Raw genomic sequence first — 15,967 nt, 5'->3', positions numbered from 1 at the left:
TTGGAAGATGATGATGACCACGAACAAGAAGCAGTTCAAGTCTCTAATGGGGAAAGTGAAAGGTTTTAACCTTCTATCTCTTGGAGGTTGCTTTGATAGCTGTCGTGACCACACTCAAGGCTCGGGATTTGGGACGAGGATATGGAACCACAGTGATCGGCCAGTGGAGCTGCAAATAAGGGTAGGATCAGTATTGAAGAAGATTCACACTTTGAAGCCAGGATCTTCTAAAAGAGTGAAATGTAAAAGCATATATAAGGCATATATGCCTGGTAAGAGTGGCAGTTTCGTTGGGAGCATGAAGAGCTTCTTGTATTACTATGATGAAACTTGCCACCCTTATATTTGGGTTCATGACACAGGGTGTCATTCCTTAAGGATGGTTAAGCAGCAATACATTAGCCTTGAGGATCTGAGGGATTCTTCTGAGATCAGAATCTTCAGGGATCATCAGAGAGGATCCATATCAGTTCGTAAGAGAACGAGGCCAGATTTCTGCTGAATTTTAATTCTTGACTATTGCTTATTTCTATAGTTTGTTTGTCATGAGTTTGAAATGACATTTTCTTTTTTTATATTGTGTGCTATTAAATATAAGAATGGATTTCCTGTACACACTTGATGTGGTTTTTGTTGTGACATGGTTCTTTTTTCTGTTTTGCTGTTAGTGAATGGGGGAATGTTGCAGATGAAGGGAGTCAACATTATAGATAAGAAGTGAAAACAATGAATAATAGCTGAAATCTAATGGATTCACTATGATGATGTCTTTGTACTGTTACTATGTTTGCAGAAAAGAGAAATTGAGTAATGATACTGATTTCTTTCAAAATTTGGTCTAACTTATACTTGGATATGGCTGTATGCTGAATGCAAATTTGACCAAGAATTTCTAATACCTTTCTTATTTTTGTAAATTTCGTTCGTAAAAAAAAAAAAAAAAAACTATATAGATAGGACATATGCAAATTTAAGTAAGATGATATGTACATTTAAAAATTTAAAATCAAGGGGTTAATTATAATAATCAAACAAGAAAATATCTGCATATCGGACAAAGTTAACTGGCCTATATATTAATCTATATTATACTGTTAAAATTTGAGTTCGGTATGTTGTCATGTAAACCAAGTATGACAACATTCCCTCATTTTGTGATCACCCTTCTCACCTCACCTCGTGCGATCACCCAAAATTGCAATTATCAAATTTTTACCTATTTCAGATTAAAAGAAAAAAAAAAGGTAAATCGGATTCATTCATCGAAATAGATATATTATCTAGAGTTCGCCGAAAAACATGAATCCAGAAGCACATGGTAAAGGCACTTCTGCTCACTCAACGAAGAGATTGGGCAAAAAAATTAATTTATTACTTTTTTAATAAAAAATTACGAATAAGTTGTCGTTTTGCAAAAAATTACGAATCTATAGCACCCAAACACGCCCACATGGGGCGTGTTCTGATGGAGAGAGACACGCCCATGTGGGGCGTGAGCTTGTGAAAGAAACACGCCCAAGGTAGGGCGTGTGTGGCAGGATAGAGACACGCCCACGATAGGGCGTGAGCTATGAAGCAAACACGGCAAAGGAAGGGCGTGTTCCAGGAGAGAGACACGCCCACGATAGGGCGTGTTATCCGCGGTGTATATAAATCCGTTTTTCACTTTTTTACCTCATTTCCACCCTCTCATCCTCTCTCTAAACCTCCTCCTCCTTCTCTCTAAATTTCTTTTGGAGGATTTCGCGCAGCGAAGCTCTGTCTCTCTCTCATGTAAGTCCCTATTTATTGTTTTTTTTTATTAACAGCAATTAATATTTGATAGTTATTAGCGACTTAGATAATTGTTAGGGGGTTAGAAAAATATTTGTGACTTTATTTAATTGTTAGAGGGTTAGAAAAATATTTGTGACTTTATTTAATTGTTAGGGGGGTTAGAAAAATATTAGTGACCTATGTAAGATTGTGATGTGACTTATATATTATATGGACTTACAAATTAATTAGTTACTTCTAAATTGGTATATGTTGGTTTTATGACTTATTTACACACTTAGAAATTAGTTTGTCACAATTAATTTTTTTTATGAATGACACTTGCAAACATATTGACCTTTCAATTAACCACATTATAATTAGGGTTAAAGACGAATGAATAACGTATGCAATATTAATTTAAATTGAATTTGAATTAATATTTGTATTGAAATATATTGATAGAATAATGTAATGTTAAATGAATTAATTGTCAATGATGTTAATGTAATTGAAATTAATATAACAATTGAAGTTATTAGTTAAATGCTATTTAATTAAGTGCAATTAAATTTTATTTAGTGTAAATTAATATAATATCAATACTAATTTGGGTACATCTTTTTCATCTGTAGTAGTTTCTATTATGGCCCATTCGTCTTCATCAGAGTCCTCGCGCTCTGGATCCGATGGTGATCTTGAGCCATCCGATCCTTGTACGCATGTACTTCCTGGTCCTTTCAAACCCTGCATCCACCTCAAAAATAGTTTCATCAACATTATATGTACGCACAAAATGCATTGTTGCCACGGATTCATTATGTGTCAAAGATTCAATCACATTTTTGCAATAACTATGACCAGATTCAAGTTGCCTACAAGCCGATTGACCTCTTTGCACGCAATATTGAACCAATCTACTGTATGTAAATTTTACCAGACCAGTAATGGACATGTTTCTTGCTCCCTTTAACACTCTATTTATGGATTCTGCCAAGTTTATTGTCATATGCCCAAATCTTCGTCCATCAAGGTCATGTGCACGCGACCACTTTTCCTTAGGGATGACATCAATCCATTCCGCTACCTGCCTGCTTGTGTCTCGAAATCGTGCTAGCGACCTCTCAAAATCCACCATGCAAGGAGTATATCCTGCGAACAATTTAAAAAACACACATAGTTGACGCTTAACGAAAAAACTACAATTATTTAATTCAACAATCATAGTGTGCAACATACCTATATTCATCAGGCTAGCCTTCAATTTGTCATTTCTAAATCGTTGATTAAAATTGCTTGCAACATGTCGCAGACAAAACACATGAAATGCATGGGGTGGCTGCCATAGGGGATTATTTTCATCAGCCGATAATATGCTAACATGCCAGTCTGAAATTAGACATATATTATCCGCTTGAGTGACGTGCTGACGAAGATTGGCAAGGAAGTATGACCAAGCCTCCAATGTCTCACCCTCAACAACGGCAAATGCAAGTGGCACACATTCATTATTACCATCTTGAGCTGTGGCAATCAATAACTTTCCCTTATATTTCCCGTATAGATGAGTGTCATCAATTTGTATCATTGGTTTGCAAAATTTAAATGCCTCGCAACATTGTCTGAAAGTCCAGAAACAACGAACAAATACACGTTTTCCAGAAACCAACTGCCCCCCAACAAAACAATCCTTTGTTTGAATATTGTAAAAAGAACCTGGTGAAAAACGAAGCATATATTCACACCAGTTGGGTAAAAATGCATAGGACTCCTCCCAATCACCATATAACATTGCCATTGCTTTCTGCTTCGCATACCATGCCTTTCGATATGAAACTTTGAATCCATATGAATGCGTTATCCTCTCCTGAACGAGCAAAATGGCCACTGAAGGTTCCTTTTTTATCATCTCTGAATCACAAAAGCTGAATATAAACATTAACAGAACAACAGGTATATCAACTGCAATTTTAATCAGCTTTTTAATTTGAAATTACGTACCTACTACAAGTGCTGCAATAACGTCAGAATCAAGTTGTCGATGATCTTGAGAAATATGGTCATTCAAGCAATTGTGCTTCCCACCCCATTTCGTCACCTTCCAATTTTCACCATACGTTGGTTTAATTACCCTGACCCTCCACGGGCAACCTTGGACGTGTGCACAACATTTCATGCTTAATTTTGTGGGAGTGCTCTCAACCACAATTGCTTCTTGATGCTCCTTCATGAGGTAGCGCTTGATTGCCATCTGAGCCTCTTTTTTGGATGTAAATTGTTGGTTAACAAACAACTTTTCTCCCAATTGCCAAGGACCCTGGATTGAACCCGAACTCTGCGTCCATGATTGTGCCTCACTCGGATAATCCCAATCAATATATGTGTAATGTGGAATTTCTGACCAAAAAGGATCAACAGGTGCATCGCCTACATGTACTACGTAATAATAATAATAGAATTGAATTATTTTCTTAATAAAAAATTGCAATAACCAAACTGTCAGTATATTAATTGATAGCATACCTTCAGGATGTTCTGGTACTTGACTTGATGTTGTGCCATGATGTACAACGATACGAGACTCCCCCAAATCATGCACTAGTTGAAGTTCAGTACCAGACCTGCCACATTCTTCGTCATTGTCCGATGCACTCGCATCCTCTAAAAGAAGACGATCCTCTATTGCAATATTTTCCTCATCATCTTCGTCATACTCCTCATCCATAACCCAAGTAGGGTCATGTTCATCTTCCTCAGACATGTTAACAGCAGGAATAGCAGGAACAACAGGAACAACAGATGATGATGCATTAAGAGGAGAAGTAGACCTAACTGACCTCATTGGTATGACAACTTCCTCCGCGGTTGTAGTATCCACATACAACTCTAAGAAATCCTTTCTACACTGGTTCAAGAACTGTTCCATTACCATATCGATGTCTTCGTCATCGACCACTTGCAAGCTAATGTATTGTTCACGTTGCCATAACCTTGTCGTGACAAGAGTGATCAATTGGTTGTCTTGAAGACATAATTTTTAACGTATTTTCTGATGCAGCTCAGCAACCGTTGAGTTTCGTTTAATACGTGATGGCCTTTTCTCCCCTACAAAAATAACACCACGACGACCTTCTTCTTTCCTACCGTTAAAATATAGAACGGCACGAATAGTATCAGAATTCGCACTAATTTTTTAAAAAAAAAATTTAAAAGATAAAACAAAATATGAGTAAACAAGTGCAAACTATCACAGAGTTTAGCATAACAATGACAGAATTGTGAAGAGTGTGTAGGGGGTGGGTGTTTAAATAGCAGTTTTAGTCACTCACGCCCATATTTGGGCGTGTCAACCCACTGAACACGCCTTATCTTAGGCGTGACCACACACGCCCTACGTAGGGCGTGTTTCCTTCACAAGCTCATGACCCATATGGGCGTGTCTCTCTCCATCAGAACACGCCCCATGTGGGCGTGTTTGGGTGCTATAGATTCGTAATTTTCTGCAAAACGACAACTTATTCGTAATTTTTTATTAAAAAAGTATTAAATTAATTTTTTTGCCGAAGAGATTGATTCTATAGTTCTAGTACCGAAGGAAACTTGCTCTACCATATATATACTTAAATTGAATGAAACACCATTTAATATTATAAAATTTTGGAAAAAATGGTGCTGGACAGTGAGCCGCTTAATATTAAATCAGATTAAATAGATTTGGATTAAAAATAATAATATTTAATCATAAAAATTATATGTTATTAAACTATAAATTTAACCATATAATATTTATAAACAAGAAATAATAAAATGTCTTCAAAAGAATACATTGTTGAAGAAATTTCTCTTGTGAGATTTACAAAGTATAAAATAAAATAAAAAAATCATAATTACTGTTTAATTATTCATATAAATCTTATTCACATTTGATGGATTTGTTTAATTGAATGGAAAAAATTTATTTTTTAATTTTTTAATTGATTTTTCTTATTTTCCTCATTAAAAATAATTAAGTTACTGTAATAATATTAGTTATTTATTTATTTTTTGAGTTAAAAACAATTGTAATTAATGTTAACCTGATTAAATAAATTTTTTAAAGGTCAAAATATTTAAAAATAAGAAAATTAATTAATTATATATGTCTTTTTAAAAAAAAAATTATTTAGGGTAGTATTATTTGATACGAAAGTCAGTCGAATACAAATATTCTTATTTTATATAATATATTAGATTAGATATAAAAAATATAATATACACGTGATTAAAATATCAAGTATTACTTTATTATATGTCAACTAATTAATGTTACGTTGCAACTTGTATATTATTATAATCCAAGAAAAGAAGAAGGGAAAGTTTGGTTAAGGAAACAAGAACGATGCGAATGGCTGGCAAAATCGCAAATAAATTTCTAAGAAAGATGGGATCCTAAGCCGACAACAATTGTTTCCTTCTATCCTATCCCTGTTTGTTGCTTGTTCTGTATTTGGCAGTTGAAAGATGGGAATTTCGTGGAGTAACAGTAACAGTAACAGTAACAGAAGAAGAAACAGTTACCTTGACCATCCACATCTTCCACCTCCTTACTATTACTCTCATTCTCATCCTCATCCGCCGCCACTCCTGCCACCGCCTCCGCCTCAAGGTTACTTTTTTACCCCTTCTACCACTAGCTACGTGGCACCTTCTCCTTCCAATTCCATGCCCTTTTATGCAAATCAGTGTCACCCTCCTCCTCCTCCTCTTCCTCCTCCGCCGCCCTACGTTGATCATCAAAGCGCTAAGAAGATAAGGAACGATGTCAACTTGCACAAACATACTCTCCAACTCCACCTCGATCGCAACAATCCCGATCACCACTTGATTTCCTTTGTTTTCGATGCCCATTTTGATGGCAGGTAAACCCAATTGCTATCTGTTTGATTGTTCTGAAAAGAGAATGTTTTAAGATTGAATTAATGTATCAATTGAGTATTTTTATTTTTTATTTTTTTTGGCTTCTCTGAATTGATATCATGCTCCTTTTATTTGTGATGGGCAGCATAACTATCTTGTACTTGGCCAAAGAAGAAGAAAAATGTAGGTTCATTCCACTATTCCCCGATGCATTTGAGCCTATCACATTCCCCTTTCACAAAGGGCTTGGCCAGAAATTTTGTCAGCCTTCTGGAACAGGCATTGACCTAGGTTTCTTTGAGCTGGATGATCTTTCAAATCCCTCTCCTGGAGAAGATGTGTATCCCCTTGTAATATGTGCTGAAACTAGTTTGAGAACTCCTTTGGCAGATGAAACTCTTGGTGATTCCATGTTGAATGCATCCCCTCACATGCAAGTAACTCAAGCTGTCTTGGAGAAAGCCAATGATAATGGTCCTTTCCAGGTAAAAGTAGTTAGGCAGATTCTGTGGATTGATGATGTTCGTTATGAGCTGAGAGAGTTATATGGAATAGGAAGTTCAACAGCGACAGATTTTGATGATAATGATCCTGGGAAGGAGTGTGTAATATGCATGACTGAACCCAAGGACACTGCTGTCCTTCCTTGCCGGCATATGGTATGATTTCTTGTCAAACCTTCTTTTATATGGAGCTCATACTCAGTTTCAAGGAATAAGTACATCTTAAGGTTCTAGTATGACGTATTAATGATGATTCATGTGCAAAACCTTACTATCATTTTGTATCTGAAAGGGTTTGCTTATAGAAAATCAAGGTCTTTGTTAATATTTCTGAAAGACTAAAATGTTTTGCTTGGTGTTCCTTATGTTACCTGAATTCTTCTTTTCCTCCCCTCCTGCCACCCTCCTTCAATATGGTTTCAAAGTTCTGATCTCTCTAATATCGTTCATGTAATGTTTAAAATGGTAGAACGCAATGTTAAATGTCAGCTCTCAGTACTAATATATATCATGGCAGAAGTTGATGTCTAGTGCTGCTCTTTCTTCCTGTCTAACAGGAATAGTACTAATTGTTTGGTAGAGATCTTTACAGATAGTTGTTATTTCACATCATGTGTATATGTATATATTGTGTTGCATTATGTTCATTTCACTGCTTTGATTATTCTCAGATTATCTATGTTGTATTTTCCAGTGTATGTGCAGTGACTGTGCAAAAGCTTTGCGGTTTCAGTCGAATAAATGCCCTATATGCCGTCAACCTATCGAGGAACTTATAGAGATCAAGATAAACAATGACGACCAATGACATATTTTTGGCCTGATGCGAAGCTGAATTGCATGGTATTTCCATCAAATTCCTTCGTTCTTGAAAAAAAATATTGCTTCCCTTTTTTAATGTCTGCGTTCAGGTGATAAATAGTATCTCTATTTTTATTTTTTGTAAATTGCTGTCAATAATCTGTTCATACTTCATTTGTAATGCGATCAAAAGAAAATTACCTGTCACTGAATGTTGTCCCCTGCCATCTATATGGTACAGGTAATTATTTTCAATTTTTGTCTGTGAAGAGATATTTGAGAGAGGATCATTTGTAGACCTGGTTTGGTTGCTGAAAGACATCATTTATGTATCATTAGGGTCAAGGTTCCTCAAATGAATTCTGTTTTGAAAATATCAAAGTTTTAATTAATCATATAAAGCTATAGTGTTCAATGTTTTTGCTCTTCCTTTATGTTCTTCATATTTCGGGGGGTTAAAAATTTAGAACTTTTGATCTCAAATGCCTTTCCTGAAACAGTTGGTTTATCTCATGAGTGTGACGTAGTGAGTATAAGGAAAAGGAAAAGATTCTAGGTGTTGGACGTTCTTTTGCTTCTTTTCCCTAACAAGAAAGAGGATAAACTAATATTGCCATACAAGGTACCGTTTATGTAGGTACAAAATCAGAATCCTCAAAGCTTGGAGAGGTTTTCAGATATTAACTTTTGAACAAATACAGATGTAAAAGTAAAACCCATGCAACAAGTGTTTTTTTCTTTTTTTCCTCTGCAATTTCTTTGAAACGGGTTTCATATTTTGGCTTTCCCCATTCCAGCTTATAATTGCAGAGGAGTAGAGAATATTAATTCCACAAGATTGTTCAAGTATGATTCATATGAATAGTTTTGCATGTATGCATCTGCAGCTCATTTCAGCCGCCTAATTAGTGTTCGACCCTTGATCATACCTGAGTATTCAGTTGCTGCTATATTTGGAAATCAATGCTTGTATTGCATTATATTATATTTAACCGCTTATTTTTCATACCTTTACGTAGACTGCTAAAGAGGTAAATGAGAAGTGGTAATTGAGAGGGTAACGGAAAGATATTTGATATAAAAAAAACTTCCGAACTATATATTGATTTTAGACTGCTTGTTGAGATAGAAAACTGATAATTAAGGAGTTCAATCAAACAAATGAAAATGCTTTATGTGTATATTGGCAGATTGAGATTGGACTCCTAACTTCATATTTAAATATACCTGAATAACTTTTAGCTTTACTTATCAGAATTTCATTCATTCAACTGTTAAACAAGCAAACGAGGAGGCTGGGATTCATTCATTCGACAGTCCTACGCTTTGTAACATTTAGTTTAGAAAGTGAGATCATCTGAAGTTATGGGCGTTTGAAGAAACTTGTGCTTGTGGGCATCAGATTCCAAGCCCGCAAGTCTCGTTATTACGTGGCAAATGGCCTTTCTTGCATTATCTTAGTTAAGGTGGCTTATAAGGCACCGCAAGTCTGTCTCTAATCATCAATTGTCTGGAATCAATAGCAAACTATTTAAGATTAGTTATGAATGAAGGTAAAATGAGAGAACCAGGGAAGCTTAAACAGTACTGAACCACGAAAGAAGCCATTTTTGTGCTAAACCACCGAAAATTTAAATGGATTTGTCTATAAATCATCTTCAACCTTCATTAGGCAACCTTCCTTCCAAATTTTCAGCTAATCCTACAATTTTATTTTCTTTCAGAGAACAATTTTTACTTGAGGCAAGATAAGATTTTATGTGAGATTTGCCTTATTAACTATCATACCCCTATTTGAGAAGTGTTATTATTGTTAAACGTTAGAACTTTTTCTTTGTAAATCACATGCTCATCCTAGTACATGCTACTAGATCTCACTGGGGGAAAAGCCCGTGCCCGGCACGTAACATATACATAACACAAGTGATTGACCTTTTATTTTGGTCCAACAAAAGAGAAAAGTTAAAAAACCAAGAAACGGGGTAAGGTACCACCATACCATCCAAAGTTCATCAAAACTTCCTACAATTTCAGGACACCGACTCAAAATTATTTTGGTATCTTTTACAATCTTTGACGAAGACAGAACCAGAAAGTTAACCTGGTCCCAAGACCTCACAAAATGCTTGAATATGCAGACCAAGGAAAACGGAGGCATCTAGATATTCATCAGTTCAATTGCACCGTTTAGTATTTGCTTTCTTGCAATGCCTAAACTGTTTGGAATAATGGTAATAATTAAAGTGTTTGTTTGCATGATATCTTCCAACTTCCAAGTAAGTACAACAAAGGGTTGAATAGTAGAAGAATCAAAACTTTCCCTTGTGGTCAAAGCTTCTCATCACCTATGCTCCATTATTAATTTCCCATACCATACTAAAATCTAAAGCTATTGAAAAAGAGACCATGTGTGAGATGCAACTGCAACTGTACTCTTCTAGGTGAGGCTCAATAAATACTCCCCCCACCCCACTTCCTCTCGGTGTGCAAATTCATATTCTCTCTTATCGGTCACTGTCCAAAGACCATGTGGTTGCTCATGTGAAACCTTGGACATAAATAGCAAAGGCTTTGCATGACTGCCCAAGTCATTCCCCAATGGAACCTTGGTGACACAATCAGTAAAAATCATATCCCAAATATAGATAGCCCTATTAAGCTCACAAAAAATTACCCTTCATTCCTTCACTTGTATAAAATTTATGCTATCATAGCTGTACCGGTCACAATCATATATGCCAGAGTTATTTTTATTTTTTATTTTTCGGGTGGGTTGCATTTGGTGATATTTGAGGTCACAAAGAGTCCACAATAGATCCACCCTAACCATGAAGATTTAGCCAAATGTTAATGACTTAATAAACTATGCTTAACTGGAACTCATAAAAGGCACATGCCTTATTATAAAACTAATTCTGATGTCTCTTTCTTCAGACTAAGGGCAAGAAAAACTAATTTGCTATATGGTTCCTTTGTCATCACCATTCAAACACCCTTTGACGGGTAAAGTGACATGTTCAAAGAGATAAAGGGGAAAATAAAAGGGACAAAGACAAAAGCCACAAGGGCTTGATCACGGTTTTAGGCTTTTAAGAATGGTAACAATAATTTGCCTGGAAAAAATCAAAGCAACAAAATGAAGAAAAAAAAACAAGAAACTTGAAACGTGATTCATCAAAGGGCTAGCTAGTTTTTGGTTGCTTTTCTTTCACCTAATTGCTGTTAAAGTAGGACATGCATGATTTAATCAGCAGAGCTTTATTATTACTTGCAAACATGACCTATATGTCTACTTTCTTTTTGAAAGCCCCATAAAACGTGATCAGCTGCAACTCCGTTTCCATTTCACACAAGTTTGGCACCAACACAAAGGGGAAAAAAGACCCTTCATTTCTGGCAGTCTCATATGCAGCGGTTTTTACTTTTTCTGCCACAAAATTATCACAACATTGATAATGTGTATTTAATTTTTCTCCTTCCGGAATAACATACATAATTGTCGTCCATTAGGTGAGGCCCCGCCCCTTCAGATGAACATGGCAAATCTCCTTTCACACGGAACTTTTCCTTTATTTGTTGATAACTAAGTATCGACGAGGGATGCTCCATGTTTAAAATTTTTAACTTTTTCTTTTCGGTACATAAACGTTTAAACGTTTAAAACAGGGTGCAATGCTCCTGCTGATAATAGATTATGTCCCTTTTTTTTTTTTTTACCAAAAAGATATTGTCGTATCTAAGAAGCATTACTAAGCCAAAAGATATAATAAAATTGGCTTTGTCAAGGTAAGGACAAAAGAAAAGAACTCAATCAAGGGCCTAGATTTCGGAATAAGAATAGAAGCACGGGTTAGAGCCTAAAATAATAGATATAAAAGCAGTTAATAGATGGGAGAAAAAATTGTCCATTGTTCGATAATGATGTCAGTAAATGGTGGAACTACCATGACCTAAGTATTTAATGTTGTTTCGAAGGGAGTTGAGTGCGAATATCTACTAGTGTTTGATAATGATGTTAATCAGTACAAACGATTATGTATGTTGTATATTCAGAAGTGTCAAATCCTAACAAGCAACAACACGAATCCGGTTTCTTGAATACATTACATGTTTGATAATCATACAAAAAATATATAGACATTTTCTTTTTTCCTTTTTTTGTTAAAGATATTTTCTTTATTCATGCTATAAGTAGTCACGTAAGTATAAATATTCCCCACAGTAACATGTGCATCACAATTATTGATATGTAATTAATATATATGTAGCTAATCCACCACACAGGGAAGACAAATAAAAAACATTAAATGAGCGTGACATTGTCTGGGATGAGATAGTGGTAGCTCCTCACTCCCATTCTCCGTAATGCACTTCTGACGTTTGCCAAAAATAGAAGAGCTTTTGTTAGGTGAATTTATAATGGAATGGACCCAACAATAAATAGATATTCTATCTAATATTCTAATTAATTCAGTAAATGCTTGTTTTTCCGATCCAAATGATAATATTATTTTCTTTTGGATTGAACAAGATAAATTTGACTCAGTTATTCACTTGGGGACCATATGTTTACCTCATTTTATATTATATATGAAGGAAATGCCAAAACAGCCGCAGCATGGAAATGAGAAATTTTGTGCTGAATTTCTAGTGGTGAAAAGTAAAATCAGTGAGGGAGTCTGGAGAGAGAAGTGGTGACAATGTACCAAAAGCTAGTTCTAGAAGAGGAAATTTACAATTCAGCCACTCCCCCAATTAATTTAATTGTATCACCCCAATTTGGGCTTTAAAAAAACTGACAGAGCTCATTCATATCGGTGATAATTATTACCATAGATTTTAAAACAAATCTCGTATCAGATATACTCCCACATTCTCTCTCCTCTCCTGTTATTACCATTTATGATTTTTGAGCATCCCCACCTCACAGTCTTCGAGCCAAACCAAGCAAGAGAGGTGGGTTAAAGGTAGATTCGTAGCCAACAAGCCACTCGCTCCCCATGGCCACGGTTAAATTGTGCAAGTTACACTTACAATAATAAGTCCCCTCCTAGATTGGCTAATCGTAGCAAAATACCAACAATAAATAAAGGCACCAAAGAAAGAACGAACGATTGGAACACCATACCCCCTTCTTTCCTTTCTGCTTTTCCCCTCTTTCTCCTAATGACTACTTACCTCCATTTCTCTTTCCAAGTCTGAGTCTTACTTTGTTAAGCTCTCCCTGTCTCTCCTCAGAGACTCAGAACCATTTCTTTTGCTCTGTGTTTGGTTTCCAAAGCCTACCAAGGAAGAAGCTCTATTTTCCTTTCTCTCATATTTGTTCTCTGTTTTTTTTCTTTCTTTGTTGCTTAGATCTGTTACCACCCTTTCTGTATTTTTATTCGTTGTTTCTTTGGCGGGGTAAGACATGAGTAAAGAAGAATTTTTGAAGATACAGGTACTCCCATCACATCCTTCATGTTTTTGTTTAAAGCTCTCTGCTTTATCATTTGAACGGTTATTAGGAGGCCTGTACTTCCTAATTGGTGTAGTTTATTTGCCTTTTGTATTCTATAAATTTCTGATGAAGTAACAAGTTTTGTACCGTTTTAGTTCTTTTAATTTACTAATAATGAAACTTCTCTTTATTCTGTTTCGGATTTGTGGGATTGCTTGTGCATGCAGAAATGTGTACTTAAAGTGAACATACACTGTGACGGGTGCAAGCAGAAAGTGAAGAAAATCTTGCAGAAAATTGATGGTATACATCCGTTCTCTGAACTCTTGTACAAGAAAAAAAACATAATGGTTACCCCTTTTTATGTTTTGCATCATTTTAAAAATAAAAATAAAAAAGATAATTGAAAAATTTGTTTTTATTTATTTATTACCTGAAGATAAAATAAAACAAAAACAAAAACATGTTGCTAACCATATCTTGAATCTGCGGTGTGTTTGGTGAATAATTACAGGGGTGTTTACCACTGAGATAGATGCTGAGCAGGGGAAGGTGACGGTTTCAGGGAATGTAGACCCCAATGTTCTCATCAAGAAGCTTGCAAAATCAGGGAAACATGCAGAGCTCTGGAGTGTCCCCAAAGCAAACAACAATAATAACCAGAACCAGAACCACCTTGCCAACCAGTTTAAGAACATGCAAATTGACAACGGCAAAGGTGGGGGACACAACAACAACAACAATAAAGGTCAGAATCAGAATCAGAATCAGAAGGGTGGAAATAACCAGCCCAAGGGTGTTCAACAAGGAGGAGGACCAAATCCTCAACAGCTACAACAGCTCCAGCAACAGCTTCAACAACAGCAACAGCTTCAACAACAGCAACAGCTTCAGCAGCAGCTGCAGCAACTTCAGCAGATGAAAGGATTCCAAGATCTGAAGCTGCCTCAATTCAAGGACCCCAGAATGCTCAATCAGAACCCCAACGCGAAAGCCGTCAAATTTGATATACCTGAAGAAGATGACGACTACACTGACGACGAATTTGATGAAGAAGATTTAGATGACGACGAGTTTGATGATGAAATGGATGATGTTCCCCTGAATAAGATGAAGCCCCCCATGGGGAATGCTGCACACATGATGTTGAATGGGAATCATCCACTGCTCATGAATGCTCAGAAGGGTGGGAATGGTGGTGGAGGTAATAATGGGAAGAAAGGCGGTGGAGTACCTGTGCCTGTGCAAGTGAATGGCAATGGAGGAAAAAAAGGAGGTGGAGGTGGAGGAGGAGGAAACATTCAGAATCAGGGTGGAGGTAACAAAAATAATGGTGGCAAAAATGGAGGTGGGGCACCAGAGGCTAAAAATGGTGGAGGTGGAGGTGGAGGTGGAGGTGGAGGTGGAGGAAACAAGAATGGTAACAATGGAGGGAATAATAATAACAATGGGGGTAAAAAGGGAAATCCAAATCATATAGGTGAAGGTGGTGTTCAAGCTATGAACAATGTATATCAGAACATGGGTGGTCACCCTGCTATGGGTGGTGGTAATGTGGGGCCTATGGGTAACATGAGCATGCCAATGGGTGGGATGCCAATGAACCAAATGGGTAACATACCAGCCGTTCAAGGCCTCCCAGCAGCCGCCGTTAACGGCGGTGGCGGTGGTGGTGGTGGACACTTCCAAGGTGGTGGTCCTAATGGTATGCCAGGAAATCCTTACCAACAACATCAGCAGCAGCAGCAACAACAACAACATCAACAGTACATGGCTGCCATGATGAACCAACAACGTGCAATGGGAAATGACAGGTTCCAGCCAATGATGTACGCGCGGCCACCGCCTGCCGTCAATTACATGTATCCTCCTTATGCGTATCCTCCTTATGCGCATCCTCCTCCAGACCCATACACCCACTTTTTCAGTGATGAGAATACTTCAAGCTGCAATGTTATGTGAAACGAGTTTATGGTGGCTGATGCTGTTACGGTGGTGGTGGTGGTGGTGGTTGTTCAGTTATAGTTGCTGCTGGCCTTTTCATACAATGGAAAATGAGTTTTAATTTTAGTTTGATTTTCATTTTTCTTTTATCCCTTTTCTTGCTAAGTATAAGTTATATTAGTTACCATAGGGAGTAGTTTATAGATTTCATAATATTATTATTATTATTATTATTATTATTATTATTATAAGTTTTTGGGGAGTAGTTCGAACTGATAATGTCTATATGTGTTTATATGTTGCAAACAGAAATAAAAATTTCAGAAGGAAAGCAGAAGAATATAGAGAGAAATGGGATGAACGAAACTCAAATTTCCGTCTCCTGTTTATTTCTATCCGGAAATCCAATTTTCTTCACAATCATAGTGTCTGCCATCTATTTTACTAATGTTTATCCTCTGGTATTAATACGCATCATCACACCATTAAAGATTGTCGCAGCATTGTATTGAATGTGAGGAAATCACGGATGCTTGTGAGGTGTGGGGGCGGAGCATACAGTATGCGTTAGGCAATTCAGTCGTTCAGGGCTGGTTGGGGGACCCACTAACACAAACACTGTTTTTTT

At 36.5% G+C, this 15,967-nt stretch overlaps 3 protein-coding genes across 4 annotated transcripts; all 3 read left to right on the top strand.

Annotated features, from left to right (window-relative positions):
- The first annotated feature begins 31 nt into the window (after nucleotides 1-31).
- On the top strand, nucleotides 32-502 carry LOC133291272 (uncharacterized). The gene has a single exon (XM_061489504.1). It carries the CDS (start codon nucleotides 47-49, stop codon nucleotides 500-502), a length of 456 nt encoding a protein of 151 aa, XP_061345488.1. The 5' UTR covers nucleotides 32-46.
- A 5,625-nt stretch (nucleotides 503-6,127) lies between these two features.
- Nucleotides 6,128-8,296, top strand: LOC133291271 (probable E3 ubiquitin-protein ligase LUL4). 2 transcript variants are annotated; one of them, XM_061489503.1, is made up of 4 exons: nucleotides 6,128-6,653; nucleotides 6,797-7,310; nucleotides 7,849-7,997; nucleotides 8,197-8,296. In XM_061489503.1, the coding sequence occupies exons 1-3, from the start codon at nucleotides 6,256-6,258 to the stop codon at nucleotides 7,960-7,962; spliced, it is 1,026 nt and encodes a 341-aa protein (XP_061345487.1). In that variant the 5' UTR covers nucleotides 6,128-6,255; the 3' UTR covers nucleotides 7,963-7,997; nucleotides 8,197-8,296. The 2 variants fall into 2 exon arrangements, with proteins under 2 accessions (XP_061345487.1, XP_061345486.1); XM_061489502.1 differs by having other exon boundaries at nucleotides 7,849-8,290.
- A 4,945-nt stretch (nucleotides 8,297-13,241) lies between these two features.
- Nucleotides 13,242-15,711, top strand: LOC133291270 (heavy metal-associated isoprenylated plant protein 32-like). The gene is made up of 3 exons (XM_061489501.1): nucleotides 13,242-13,395; nucleotides 13,623-13,698; nucleotides 13,910-15,711. Exons 1-3 carry the CDS (start codon nucleotides 13,366-13,368, stop codon nucleotides 15,355-15,357), a joined length of 1,554 nt encoding a protein of 517 aa, XP_061345485.1. The 5' UTR covers nucleotides 13,242-13,365; the 3' UTR covers nucleotides 15,358-15,711.
- The last annotated feature ends 256 nt before the right edge of the window (nucleotides 15,712-15,967 follow it).

The sequence above is a fragment of the Gastrolobium bilobum genome, unplaced genomic scaffold, assembly GCF_033153095.1.
Source record: "Gastrolobium bilobum isolate Gb01-03AN ecotype WA unplaced genomic scaffold, APGP_CSIRO_Gbil_v1 utg7904, whole genome shotgun sequence".
NCBI lineage: Eukaryota > Viridiplantae > Streptophyta > Magnoliopsida > Fabales > Fabaceae > Gastrolobium > Gastrolobium bilobum.
The sequence above is the reverse complement of the archived record's forward strand: the minus strand, read 5'-3'. Positions and strand labels throughout refer to the sequence as shown.